At 40.3% G+C, this 14,326-nt stretch overlaps 1 protein-coding gene across 5 annotated transcripts in view; it reads left to right on the top strand.

The window, feature by feature from the left end:
- Positions 1–14,326, top strand: part of SLC39A12 (solute carrier family 39 member 12) — a 90,239-nt gene that overhangs the window by 14,227 nt on the left and 61,686 nt on the right. For all 5 annotated transcript variants that reach the window (XM_074404969.1, XM_074404968.1, XM_074404970.1 and 2 more), the window contains exons 3-4: positions 6,218–6,499; positions 10,415–10,622. In XM_074404969.1, coding sequence (XP_074261070.1) covers positions 6,218–6,499; positions 10,415–10,622 — 490 coding nt within the window. The remainder of the gene's footprint in view (positions 1–6,217; positions 6,500–10,414; positions 10,623–14,326) is intronic.

The following is a 14,326-nucleotide window of genomic DNA, read 5'->3' as shown; positions in this document are numbered from 1 at the left end:
TCTCAGCTTTACCTGTTCAGAAGGCTTCAGTTCACCTGAATCACCCATCAGGGAGAAGCTTAGGAAATGTGTCCCATCGCTCATGACAAGAGAGAGGAAACGGAGTCCTGTTGATTTCACAAACACCCGGTTATGGCGGAAACCACAGGGCTTCAGCTTAGGGTCTAGTCTATTCTGTCACTGAGGGACTTTGCTGACAGTCAGGGTTCATGCCACAAATTCTGTGGTAAAAACAGAGGTTAAGGGAGCTTGTTCATATCCCTACATGTCTGAAGAAAGAGGGAAGTGGGTATCTTGAATTTGTGGGGAGGAAAACATGCTTCCAGTTTTAGGTCTGTGTAAAAAGTGAATTTTTAAAAAAGCCAATCTGAAGTATCCGAGAGCATTGCACATTTAAAATAAATTCAGTCAAGCTGCAGTCTTTGAAAATGAAGAGTTCTTGGCTGATCCTGGCTTTTTCTTTCTTTAATGAGAGGGGTCAGAATATAGTTTTAATGAACTTCATGAGGGATTAAATAATTCCCAAACAATACATTCCACTTCAGTAATTCTGAGAACCATAGCCCTACACAGGTTTCTGAAAGGAAAAGAGCCCTCTTCTGGCACCTTCTACTGTTGGGACATGAGGAACCTCAGCTTCCTCGCCTGGAAGGCTGAGATAAGGAGCCCCTCCTCGGGGAGATGTGTGAGTAGCACATGGACAAACACGTGTTCCTTGGGGCACAGACCTCTGAGGGTCACATGGACAGATACATGCCTCTGTGGAGGTAGCTGTGAAAAATCACATGGATACATGTGTGCTCCCCAGGAAAATGTCTGCGAGGATCTCATGGACACACATGTTCTCCTTAGGAATCAGATCTCTGAGGACCTCATGGACACACATGCAGAAAGTCAGATATAGGAGCTCAAGTTCCTTCTGTTCCCTGCACCTCACAGCAATGTCTGATTCCTCCTTTTCCAGGGACACTAGAGCAGTGCCATTCCTCAGAATCTCCCACCTGCCTGTGCCTCAGGCCCCGCTCCACTGTCCTAGAGTCTGAGGATTTTAAACCAGTTTCTCCAGGTGATTCTTAGACACCTTCAAGGGAGAGAACTACTGCTTTAAAGGTCTCCATTTAATTCACACGTGGCCCTCGCCACTGACTCATTTGGCATAACTGTCATGGAATAAAGTGTGGAAAACACCTAGCTTTGTCTTATCTATCAATTTTTTCTTAACCCTTCTCAGTTAAAAACTTTGTGTTAGTCAGAAAAGCCACTAAACTAGTATAGACCCTAAAGAGCCAGTACCTGTCATCACCAACATCCTTCCAGCTCTTTGTGAGGAAAAAATGAAATATGCTTTCTCTCTTACATTTATAGTCAATTGTTAGCTACCTCCCCAAAAAAAGACCTTATAGAAACCTAATAAATTGAAAGAGGACAGTCTCTGTCTTTATAAAGAGGACAGTGACTTTTAAGTTCTTAGATTTCTGTAAGATTTACCCATTACTCAAAATTCAATTTTAAACATCTTTCAGTCTAAAACCCCTGAAATTTATCCTGGAGGCCTGACAGCTGTCTTATTAATGTAGGAGAAGACAGCTACCATGCTGCTATTTGTCCACTGAAGCTCTTACCTGGCATAGATTATAAGCAATGCTGTATTTCAAGACTAGGGAGGCCATGTAACGTAGCTGTAGGATGTGGTGGATAATTACTACCAAGTATCCGAGTAGCCTGTTTAGCTTGTAAGGGGAGCCTCTCCTTGAATTTTAATCAGTCTTTTCCCAAAGTTTATTTCCTTATAAAGTCATTAAAACCAATTCTCAGAGTCTACTAGGTTTTTTTCCCCTCCTTAAACCTTATTCCCCAACCTGACAAGATTAAAAGGAAAATCAATGGATTATTCCTGAATGAGTCCATTCTTCTTAAACAAAGAATTGCTTCACCAGAGGGAGCAGCCTTGGACAGATCTTGATGCCTGTGGGGTAGCAGTATTTGCAAAATTTTGCTAAACATCCTCTCCCAAACACAACTGAGCCAGCTTTTAAATCATTAACAACAAAAACAAATCTAGTGCTGATGAACTGAAATTTCCAGCTCTGCCCTCATCCGGCAGCCTCAGTAATGCTTTTTGTCATATCTATGTCCAGGGGAGGAAAATTCTTATTTTAAGTTAGCTTTTCTGAGGCTTTCACATGTATTCTTTCCTCAGGCCACTGCCTTCTGTATTAAAATAAATTAAGATTCAAATATAAAAGGGAGCAAAGTTTCCAGCCCATTGTTATTTGATTCACAGTTAAGCTTTAATTTAGCAGGCCTCAAAATAAAGCAAATGTGAAGCAACACCTGTTTATTCAAGGTTACCGAAATCTCTGTTCAGACCAGAGAAGATACTTCTACGACTGTTTCAAGCTTTCCAAAGCCAGAAACCAATTGTACCTTCCAGGTCGTATGCCTTTTATACATAGTTCTGGAATGCCCACCTGCATGGTTACAGTGAGGACCCTGTTCTCTGCTGTTCTGTGCCATGCATGCCAATTTCAACCCTGGAAAGGTACATGGCAAAGACACTGAGGAAGAGTGATGCTTGGACAGGAGTCTCAGCATCTCAGATGGGTTGAAAGGTGGCTACACGCTCTGCCATGTGCTCATCCCCCAAGCCCTGCCACATGTGTGTGGCAGGCCTCATGAATGTCCTGCTTCTTACATCACAGGCACTCTTCTTTCTACCTACCCAGCCCCATCAAGCAACCTGAGTAGCACTTGAAAGTGTAACATAAACTCATTCAGTGCTCTGGTTGTACCATGTTCTTATTCTGATGGATGTTAGATTTGGACCAATCTCTTAGCCATCTAAGTGACATCTTGTCTCATCAAATGGAAGGGAGAGAAAATTACTGGTTGAAGGGGTTACCCATCAGGTATGTCGGTGGGTCCACAGCCTGTGTTCTCCATGGCACAAAAGAAATCAAAGAATGAGACCTATTCTTGGAAGAGCAGAATTGAGACTAGCAACGCTCACCGCCATTAGCTGTGTGGCTTTGGGCAAGATTCTTACTCACTTTAGTCTTGGTTTTCACATATTCTATGAGTAAACTTTTCTCATGAAGAAAGATGTAATTCATGTATTCTTTGTAGTACCCTTGAATACTGTACCTAATTTATCCATTAATCCATGGTGCATTAAATAATTGAGTAATTGATCTTCTAATGGCTTTATGTTATATAACGAAAATATTTAGAAATAGTTGGTAGATTATTACATAGGCTGGAAACATTTTGTTTTTTACTCTTAATAGGGTCCTTACTATCAAAGAATTGATGATTTTATGCATTTTTCAGAACCAATTATACACCAAGGAATAACTGAATGCAAAGTTACTCTGCACTTTGCTGGGCATATGGCTACCTACAAATTGTAGCTAATAATACCAATAGTTTGGTTTCAGGAGCTCATTTGGTACAAATAATGGCTTTATTACTCTTTTGTTTCAACAGATTCACCTTTTGGGTCTTGCCTTGCCATCAGCTACCAAGATGTGGACTTTTTTTTTTTTTTGGCAGCTATTTAATTTTTTTTTTATTGCATTTTAGGTTTTGGGGTACATGTGAAGAACAAGCAAGATTGTTGCATAGGTACACACATGGCAGTGTGGTTTTCGGCCTTCCGTCCCCTCGCCTGTATCTGTCATTTCTCCCCATGCTATCTCTTCCCACCTCCCCACCCCCCATCCCTCCCCCATTTCCCCCCAATGGATCCCAGTGTGTAGTGCTCCCCTCCCGGTGTCCATGTGTTCTCATTGTTCAACACCCACCTATGAGTGAGAATATGTGGTGTTTGATTTTCTGCTCTTGTGTCAGTTTGCTGAGAATAAGATGTGGACTCTTCTTCTGGGCTACTTAGGGAGCAGAGAAGGGTTGCTGAGGTTTTAGAGGTGGAGCCTAATGTCTATATTGAGAGTTGGTCTTGGTGGAACCCCTGGGTTCTTGACGCCCTGTAGTTGGGGTCAGAAGGGGATTAAATCTGTACGGTTTTATGGAGAATGTGATTATGCTTTGATTTGGAGATAGATGACATTTGTTTCTTTCTGACTCAGATGATTATATCGCAGATGCTACACAGTGGGTTATACAGCAGACCTGGAATTAGAGCCCCCAAAACTTCCACTTCAAAGAAGACTAGATTAAAAGATGTTGTAGTACAATATCCCCACCATGGGACAAATCTGTCTGGGACTCAGGACAGGAATTTCTCAATGCTTTCACTCTGAGGCTGTGTCCTCTGGCTGCTTCTCATGTTTTATGAGAATTCTTAGGAGCTTCCCAACTGCCTCCAAGGAAAGGTAGCTTCCCTCTTCCTGAGAAAGCTTCCAGTCCACAATTCCTGTGTCTGTTTTCTCACTGTCCCACAGCATTTATCCAAATTCCTTATGTCACGTAAATGTCTCAGATTAATGGTGCTGGGCATGTACTTGTGGTTTGTAAAACAAATAAGGCATCACAGTGTAGGGTAAGAAAGACTCTTCCTCTAACATTTTAAATTCTGCAGCTGGGGCTTGTGAACTAAATGGACAAAAGATAGATTAACGAGAAAAAGCATACAAATTTTATTTGATGTTAATATTTTTATGTAGCATAGGGACATCGTAGAAAAAGTGAAAACCCCAAAGAAGGAGGGGCTTATATACCATTTTAACAAAGAGTAATAAATCGTGGGGATGTGACAAGAGTTTAAAAAAAAAGGGAGTTTGGACTAGAGATGGTAAATTGTTAGAAAGTGACTAGGAAATTTACATGGAAAACCAAAATAATTTTTAAAACAGTTATACCAATGGAGAATTATTTTAGTAAGGTTTATTTGTATAGGTTCATCTCAGCATTAACTCCCCCTTTCCAGTGATAACAATGTTCTCCTCTTGCTGATACAGCAAGGAATCCTTTCTCATGGGAAACATATGTCCTGCTTTTAGATAGTAAGGGGAAGGGCAGAGAATCCTTCCTGTACCTGCTGTTTCTCGGTTGCCTTCAGCTCAAAATAAAGAATATGCCACAGTGGCATATTTTGGGGTAGTATGTTCCAATTCCCTTCAACAAAATCGTTTTTAGCAATTTCCCTAAATAGGATAGAAGAGGGGCAGATGGACGTCATTCGTTAAATTTTTATAACTCTTAAGTGCCAGATATTGTGCCGTATGCTGAGGATAGAACTGTGTGCCAAGGAGATGAAGTCTACCCTTAATGGACCACTGGTTGTCATAGAGAAGAGAGAAAATAAACAAGTAAACAAAGCAATTTTAGAGTATGAGTGCTATGAAGAAATTTTGTTTCATGGTGCATTCCAGAATTGTGCTGTCCAGCAGAGTAACCACTAGCCTGCATGTAGCTGTTGGACACTTGATACGTGGCTCATCCAAATTTAGATGTGCTGCTAAGTGTAAAATGGACACCAGTTTTAAAAGACTTTGTTCAACAAGAAAAACACAAAATATCTTAATTCAAAAAAATTTTGATTACGTGCTGAAATAATTTAATCTTGGATATATAAGGTTAAAATATTTACAAAAGTTATTTTCAGCTGTTTCTTTTTACTTTTTATAACCTTGCTACTAAAGAACTTCAAAGGATATATGGGGCTCATATTTGCAGCTTGCCTTGTATGTCTATCAGATAGCTCTGTACTAGGGAACACAGGCTGGGAATCTTTAGGAAGGCATCATGAGAGGGTGATATTTTAAGCTGAAACCTGACAAATGAGGGGAACAAGGAGACCTGGAACATCATGGGAAAGAACTTGGTGAAGTTGACGTAAGATTACAGGGCAGGAGTTTAATGAAATGCTGGACCAAGGCTAGGAGAAAGGAGGGTAGAGTAGACAGGAGCCAAACCAAAGAGAAGATTGCAAGGAGTTTGGATTTTGTTCTCAAGGCAAATGGGCATCAATTTAAAAGCCAAAGAATAATCTGTTTTCTACAAGGCGACAGATCAACAACCTGTGGCCACTGTAATTGTAGAGAGGAAATTACCCTTAGTGGAAAGAAAGGGTCCCTAGAAGGGCATCATTGTTACATAGGAGTCCAACTCTCTGAATCTAGCTATTGGACCTGCCCGTTTTTCCTTTTCGTTTATAAAATGATAAGCATTGAAGACCCAGGTGGTCGTTAGTGTTCTGGAACTATTTGTTAATCTTTGTTTCTTTTGCTGCTGCTGTTGTTACTGTTTTCTTCCGCAGTGCTTTGAACCGGATGCACTGTTACTAATAGCTGGAGGAAATTCTGAAGATCAGCTTAGAGAAGAAGTGGTCCAGAGAGTTTCTCTTCTCCTTCTCTATTACATTATTCACCAGGAAGAGATCTGTTCTTCAAAGCTCAACATGAGTAATAAAGACTATAAATTTTACCTACATAGTCTACTGAGCCTCAGGCAGGATGAAGACTCCTCTTTCCTTTCACAGAATGAGACAGAAGATATCTTGGCTTTCACCAGGAAGTACTTTGACACTTCTCAAAGCCAGGTAAGAAGGCAAAATTACGAACTGGCTCCGCTACTAAGATGCAGTCTTAGTGCCTTATTTTTTGTTCCTTATTTATTTCTAAGACATTCAAGGACTTCTAAGGGAGGTACATATTTGTGGTTTTTGGTTATGAGATGTTAAATGACAAAATTTAAAATTCTGAGTCCAAAAGAGGAAGTGTAATGACTAATTGGAAGAGGAGTTTTCGCCAGAAGTTGGGTGGGTGGGTAGGCAGTCCAGGTGACAGGGCAGTTTTCTTCTCCTGGGTCCTTCTGAGCACTTGAGTCAGTGTGACCCAGGGCTTTCTGACCGGTCTCCAGGGACTGAGCTGTAGTGGTGGTGAGCAGGGTGTCTATTTGCTTTGCCTCCTGGCTGGGAAAGGAGAAGGCAGAGACATTTTGAAAGAGATGAATTACCATTAGTTATTTCACTGAAGAGGCAGCTTGCAAAAAGCATTACTCATGGTTGCCAGCCCTAGATGATATCCCTTTGTGGCTTTTGATTTGTGCTGCCTGTGTAGAGGATCTGTTCAAATGCGTTTTCTCTCTCCCAGCTCCCACGTGGTCTCTGTTGCCTTTATTACTATTCTAGCAAAACTGGCCTTTCAGTTAGGTTTTCGTTTTCTGGTTTGCAGTGGGAAATCTCAGCAGATGAAGTTCTCTGAACATTAGGTTTATTTAAGCCACAGTTTTGTTTTTTTTTTTTCAATTATTGAGAAGCCATTATTACATTTTGAAGAGTGTGGGGAAGTCACTTTTTTCCTGAATTATTCATAAACATGTATAGACAGATTTAGTTCTTGCTCTCAATTCTGGCATTCTGCAGCTTAACAACTAGCAAACATATCCTCCAATTTGCTGTAAATATGTTTAATTTCTTTTATTGGTAAAGCAAGTGGAGAAGCTCTTTGCTAAGGACTTTGTGAATATCACATCCATAGCTCTAATCCTGTTAATTTCAAAGTTCGGCCATAATTCCTATTTTCACTTCAGGAAAAGGGGTTCCTAGGCCCATCCCAGCAGATCATATCTATAATCCCAATACTTTGCAGGGCTGAGGCAAGAGGATCACTTGAGGCCAGGAGTTTGAGATCAGTATGGGCAACATAGAAAGACCTTGTCTCTATAAAAATAGAATTTATAAAACTAGCTGGATGTGGTGGCATGAGCTGGTAGTCCCAGCTACTCAGGAGGCTGAGGTATGAGGATTGCTTGTGCCCAGGAGTTTGAGGTTACAATGAGCTATTATGCTGTCATTACACTCTAGCTTGGGCAATAATATGAGACCGTATTTCTAAAAGAAAAAAAAGAAAAGAAAAGAAAAAGGGGTTCCTTTACAGAACTGTTTTCTACTTAAACCAAGAGATGTGCCTACATATAATTTCTTCTGTGCAACATCTATATAATCCAAATTTGATTCAAATTGGCTGCTAAGATTTTTTGTTTGTTTGTTTGAGACTGAGTCGTGCTTTGTTGCCAGGCTAGAGTGCAGTGGTGCAATCTCAGCCCACTGTAACCGCCACCTCCCATGTTCAAGTGATTCTCCTGCCTCAGCTTCCTGAGTAGCTGGGACTAGAGGGGCACGCCACCACACCTGGCTAATTTTTGTATTTTTATACAGACAAGGTTTCACCATGTTGGCCAGGATGGTCTCGATCTCCTGACCTTGAGATCCACCTGCCTTGGCCTCCCAAAGTGCTGGGATTACAGGTGTGAGCTGCCGTACCCAGCCGGCTGCTAAGATTTTAATCCTACTCATTATGGCCTTTTGATGGAGATGAAATGGAAACTCAGCACTTAAAAGCAGATTGTGTGGGGTGTATGTCCATGTTTCTGGTTATCCTACACATACTGCAAATACTCAGGCTTCTGAGTGTTTCTGAGATAAAACAGCCCCAGAACAGAACAAATCAGTATTGTGTCTAGAACTCCGTTATCCAACTAGTTTCAGTCATTAACAGTTGAACACCTGCAGAGTCATAACCCTTTGCTAGGCCTCAGACCAGTGAACACCTGGATGACACCACTGTCTTTAGTTCCTGGGAAGGATCCGTGAGCTCATTCAATGATTCTAGGATTCTGTAGGATATCAATCCGTCCAGACTTTGCAGGAGGCTTTTGGGACTTCACCACGTCAGCTGTTCTTTCTGACTAGATGGTGTGAGGTCAGGGGGAGTTCTGGCTCACCAAGCCAATCATTACTTGAATTTCCAGCTCTTTGTCTGCACAGGACCCAGCTTCCACAGATCAAGTCACTAATGGCTGCTCTGAGCGGACCTCAACCAGCTCCCCAAGAGAATCAGCTTGATACCCTAATCCAGGCAAGCTCCCTGACGGCCCAGAAAGAAATATCTCTCCATTCCTTCTTTCTTGTCCAAACCTCTCTGTGTTTTATCTTCCTGATTCAATCTCTCAATGTTTCCACCTCTTTAATTTTCTCCACTGTTGGCTGATTCCATGGTAAATGAACAGGGATCTCTCCGTAGTATTCCCCTAGCCCTGCCTACTGCATGGTGGCTGGTGTTCCTGACCCCACCCAAAGGACTTCAGGGATGGGAACAGTGGTTGGAATTCTCCTTTATCCACAATGGTGTTTTGAGACCATTATTGTTTCACAGCCTGCATGAAAGACTCATGCTTCTATCAGCTTCAAACTCTATTTCAACTTGTTCTTTTTACCCATGGATCTTGTGGCTACTCCTCCAAATTTATCAAAATTTTGGTAATTGACTCTTAGCCTTCCACTCTGCTCTGGACCACGGTTATAAATACGCTCCTGCCAAACTCTTCAAATACAGACTTAAGAAAAAATAAGTTCAATGGGCACTTTTCCTCCTCATCCTAAGTCATTAGAATGCAACCTTGACACCATAACCTTCCCTTGATCTCTCTTGATGAATTTGTTTTCTCCTTCGCTTCATATGAAATGGGCTTAGGACAGTGCCTGACATATGGTGAGTACTCAAATGTCCAAATGGGATTATGAACAGGATATAAGGCAAAATGAGAGCTTTTCAGATGCTTATAATTTAATTGAGGAAAATTGGTATACACTTTAGAAAAAGGTCCTGTGTCTTCTGGGAGTTCACAGAACACAGTCAGCGTGCTAGGTTTGGTGTGCAATGAGCAGACATTGAGCTTGGGACTAAGGGTAGATGAGACGTAGAGAACCCTGTGAGGGCGCAAGGCAGCAGAGCCTGTGTGAAGTCAGGGCAGGGACTGTCAGCTTGAAAATCAGTCTCCTGCAAGCTGTACTTAAAGTGGACAGAGAAACAACCCACCAGTTTTAAAGGTGTTAAACAATAAGAGCAGGAGGTCCCCTTGGAGAAAACACATCTTTAAGAGGATAGTGAGGCCGGGTGTGGTGGCTCACGCCTGTAATCCCAGCACTTTGCGACACAGAGGTGGGTGGATCACCTGAGGTCAGGAGTTTGAAACCAGCCTGATCAACATGGTGAAACCCCGTGTCTACTAAAAATACCAAAATTAGCCAGTCGTGGTAGTGCACGCCTGTAATCCCAGCTACTTTGGAGGCTGAGGCAGGAGAATCACTTGAACCCAGGAGGCAGATGTTGCAGTGAGCCGAGATCATGCCACTACACTCCAGCCTTGGCAACAAGAGTGAAACTCCATAAAAAAAAAAAAGGCCCGGGAAGGGTGGGAGAGATAGTGAGAAACGCTGGATAAATAAGGACCAATGGGATGAGGGTTAGAAAATTCAGTGCTATCGTAGATAAACCATTTCCAAATAGAGTTGTATCTGAGACAGGAGAAAGATGATCGTCATATTTCTCCAAATGATTCAATTTTCTTTTAGGCAAACTATTTTTTATCTTTTGGGGGAAATTCCAGTGGTGTTTGAATCAAAATAACTTCAGAAGTTACAATTTTCTCTTTGTTTTGTATCTGATTTCAGTGTATGGAAACTAAAACACTGCAGAAAAAATCTGGAATCGTGAGCAGCGAAGGTGCTAATGAAAATACGCTGCCTCAGTTGGCAGCCAGCATCATTACTTTGTCCCTCCAGGGCGTCTGTCTGGGACAGGGGAACTTGCCTTCCCCAGACTACTTCACAGAGTACATATTCAGTTCGTTGAATCGTACGAATACCCTCCACCTATCAGGTAAGGATGTTTTCACGAATTTAACTTTGAAGTCATACCTACTAAATAAACCCTGCCGAAAGCAAAGACTGAAGCTCTTGATGACTGAATTCATTCAGGTATGTTTTAAATACCATTTTTATTGAGTCATGAAGTCAGACAGCTTCGGTGGCCTTTCAAGGCAAGCGTGCTATGAAGGCTATGTGGTGATGAGGCAAAAACATGGATTTGGTCTATTTCTAAGCGATTGGAATTGTGGATGTAGAGGGAGGAAGAGATTTTACAATCTTCCTTAAATAGTCACTGAATAGTTTCTTATTTGGGACGTAATGCTGGGCCAGGCCTAACAGACTGTCTTGTAGAATGGAGGAATCGTGTTCCAAATTGTGCAAGATATTTGGCAGCAGTTTCCTTGAAATCGTAAAAGTCATTTCATTTCAAATAGAAGTAACATGAAATAGCCATCCTGTTGCATTCCTGACTTCCTGCTTTTTGGGTCTCCAGGATGAAATGGGATGTCAGAACTGGAATTAGAAGGTTTGTTTTGCACCTTTCTTTGTACTTGACAAGACGTTAAAAATGAAATGACTAATTATTAAACTATACATCAAAATGCCCCTGAGATGGATTTTTGCTGTTGTTTTTAGAGACAGGGTCTCATTCTGTTGCCCAGGCTCCAGTGCAGTGGTGGGATCATAGTTAACTGTAACCTCCAACTTCTGAGCCTAAGCAAGCCTCCTGCTTCAGCCTCCTAAGTAGCTGAAACTACACGTGTGTGTCACCATGCCCAGCTAATTTTCTTATTTTTTGTAGAGACCGGAGTCACACTATGTTGCCCAGGCTGGTCTCTGAATCCTGGCCTCAAGTGATCTGCCTCCTAAAGTGCTGGAATTACAGGAGTGTGCTACTGTGCCCAGCTGGATCTTTTTTTTTAAAGTGCGTCATTATCAGTATCATGAGTAAAAAATTGATTACTATTCCCTACTATGATAAAAAATTCAGGCAAGGTGCCATGGCTTACGCTTGTAATCTCAGCGCTCTGAGAGGCTGAAGTGGGTGATCACTTGAGATCAAAAGTTCGAGACCAGCCTGGCCAACATGGTGAAAGCCCGTCTCTACTAAAAATACAAAAAAATTTAGCCTGGCATGGTGGCACGTGCTGGTAGTCCCAGCTACTCGAGAGGCTGAGGCAGGAGAATTGCTTGAACCCAGGAGGCAGAGGTTGTGGTGAGTCGAGATGGTACCACTGTACTCCAGGCTGGGAGACAGAGTGAGATTCCATCTCAAAAAAAAAAAAAAATTCAGTCAGTGTTTATGTTTTTATAATTTTTTTAAAAAATATTTTTTGATTGAATCAAGATCAAAATAAAGTTCAAAAAATGTAAATTGTTGGTATGTCCCTTAAGTTTCCTTTATACCTGTCACACTTCTTCCACCTTCTCTATTTTGTTGCAAGTTTTTTTTTGTTGAAAACAAGGGGGTTGTTTTGCATCTGGAATTTGCTGATTGCATTTCTGGTCATCTGTCATGCATTTCTGTGCACTGTGTTTCATGTTTAGGGGTTGTTATATATAGAGGCTTGATAGGGTTGCTTATCGGTTTTATAGTTAGTACCTTCCATTAGGAAGCATATAACACCTGGTCATCTCTTTTTCAGAAGTTGTAAGTAATTGATGATAGTTGCCTAGATTGATTGATTATTTCGGGCTTATAAAATGGTGATCTTCTGACTCTCATTTCTTTCTTACTAGTGTAATAATCCTATAATAGAAAAACTTCCTCTCCTTACCACTTATCTTACTGAGGTTCTTAAGGGAACGTAAGAATGAATTATTTACACTCTAATTTGCTGGTCTTTAAAATAATAACACAGTGGCCATACATCCTTCAAAAGAGAAAGATTTGCTTTTAAAAATATTTATAGATTTTCAGCATTTCTTGTTATGTTTATACCTATGCCTTTAACATTCTTTTTGACTCTCTTAAATGAGGTCCTCTTTCATTGTATCTTCTAGTTGATCTTTGTGTTTGTGTGTGTGTGTGTGTGTGTATACATATATATATGTTTCTAATTTTTAAAGGTTAATTTTATAACCTGCTTCATGATTATCCTTATATTGATTTTTAGGGGTTTCAGATATATAATCATATTATCTCTAAATAGTTTTGCCTATTAATATCTATTTGCCTATTAATATTAATATCTATTATTTTATTTAAATTAATAAATTAATAATTAAATTAATTAATAAATTAATTTAAATAAAATAATCATACTTTTATTTACTTTCTCATCTAATTGCATTGGTTAATAACCCTAATAAAATATTAAATAGTAGTGGAGGTGATCTGCATCCTTATTATGTTTCTGACTTTGAAAGAGAAGCCTATTTTCTCATTAAGTTTAGAGAACAAATGAGAAAAAAATATATTTACCGAGACTTTTATATTAATCCACATTTTCACATCTTCAGTGCTAGTCATTTCTTGGAGCGGACTTGAACAAAATGGGAACTTTACCCAAGTAGTAAATTTGGGTCACTTCTTTTCAGCCTAAAAAACTTCATTTTGTATTTCTTACAAGGCAGGTCTGCTAACAGTAAATTCTCTCATTCATTGTTTACCTGAGAATGGCTTTTTTTAAAACCCTCAATTTGAAGGATTATTTTGCTGGATATAAAATTCTTTTTTTTTTTTTTTTTTTTTTTTTGAGACGGAGTTTCGCTCTTGTTACCCAGGCTGGAGTGCAATGGCGCGATCTCGGCTCACCGCAACCTCCGCCTCCTGGGTTCAGGCAATTCTCCTGCCTCAGCGTCCTGAGTAGCTGGGATTACAGGCACGCGCCACCATGCTCAGCTAATTTTTTGCACCATTAGTAGAGACGGGGTTTCACCATGTTAACCAGGATGGTCTCGATCTCTTGACCTCGTGATCCACCCGCCTCGGCCTCCCAAAGTGCTGGGATTACAGGCTTGAGCCACCGCGCCCGGCCGGATATAAAATTCTTGATCTTTTTTTTTCATTTTACTTTTTTCCAATGTTTGTGGGTACATAGCAGATGTATACATTTATGGGGTACATGAAGTGTAATGTTTTGCTACAGGCATGCAATGTGTAATAATGACGTTATAGAGAACAGAGTATCCATCCCTTTGAGCATTTATCCTTTGTGTTACAAATAGTCCAATTATATTCTTAGTTATTTTAATAGTCAAGTAAGTTATTGATTATAGTCACCCTGTTGTGCTATGAAATAATAGGTCTTACTCATTCTGTCTAATTAGTTTTGTTATACCCATTAACTGCCCCCCTCCCCCCAATACATTCTCTAACCATTAGAAACCATCCTTTTATTCTCTATGTCCCTGAGTTCGATTGTTTTTTTTTTTTTTTAGATTCCGCAAATAAGTAAGAACATGAAATGTTTGTCTTTCTTGTTATTGATTTCTAGTTTTATTCCATTGTCGTCAGAGAAGATGCTTGATATTATTTTAATTTTTTAAAAATATTTTGAGACTTGTTTTGTGAACTAATGTATGATGTGTTCTTGAGAATGACCCATGTGCTGAAGAAAAGAATGTGTGTTCTGCAGCTGTTGGATGACATGTTCTGTAAATATCTATTAGATCCATTTGGTCTTACAGTGCAGATTAAGTTCAATGTTACTTTGTTGATTTTCTGTCTGGAAGATCTGTCTAATGCTGACAGTTGGGTGTTAAAGTCTC

The sequence above is a fragment of the Saimiri boliviensis genome, chromosome 8, assembly GCF_048565385.1.
Source record: "Saimiri boliviensis isolate mSaiBol1 chromosome 8, mSaiBol1.pri, whole genome shotgun sequence".
NCBI lineage: Eukaryota > Metazoa > Chordata > Mammalia > Primates > Cebidae > Saimiri > Saimiri boliviensis.
The sequence above is the reverse complement of the archived record's forward strand: the minus strand, read 5'-3'. Positions and strand labels throughout refer to the sequence as shown.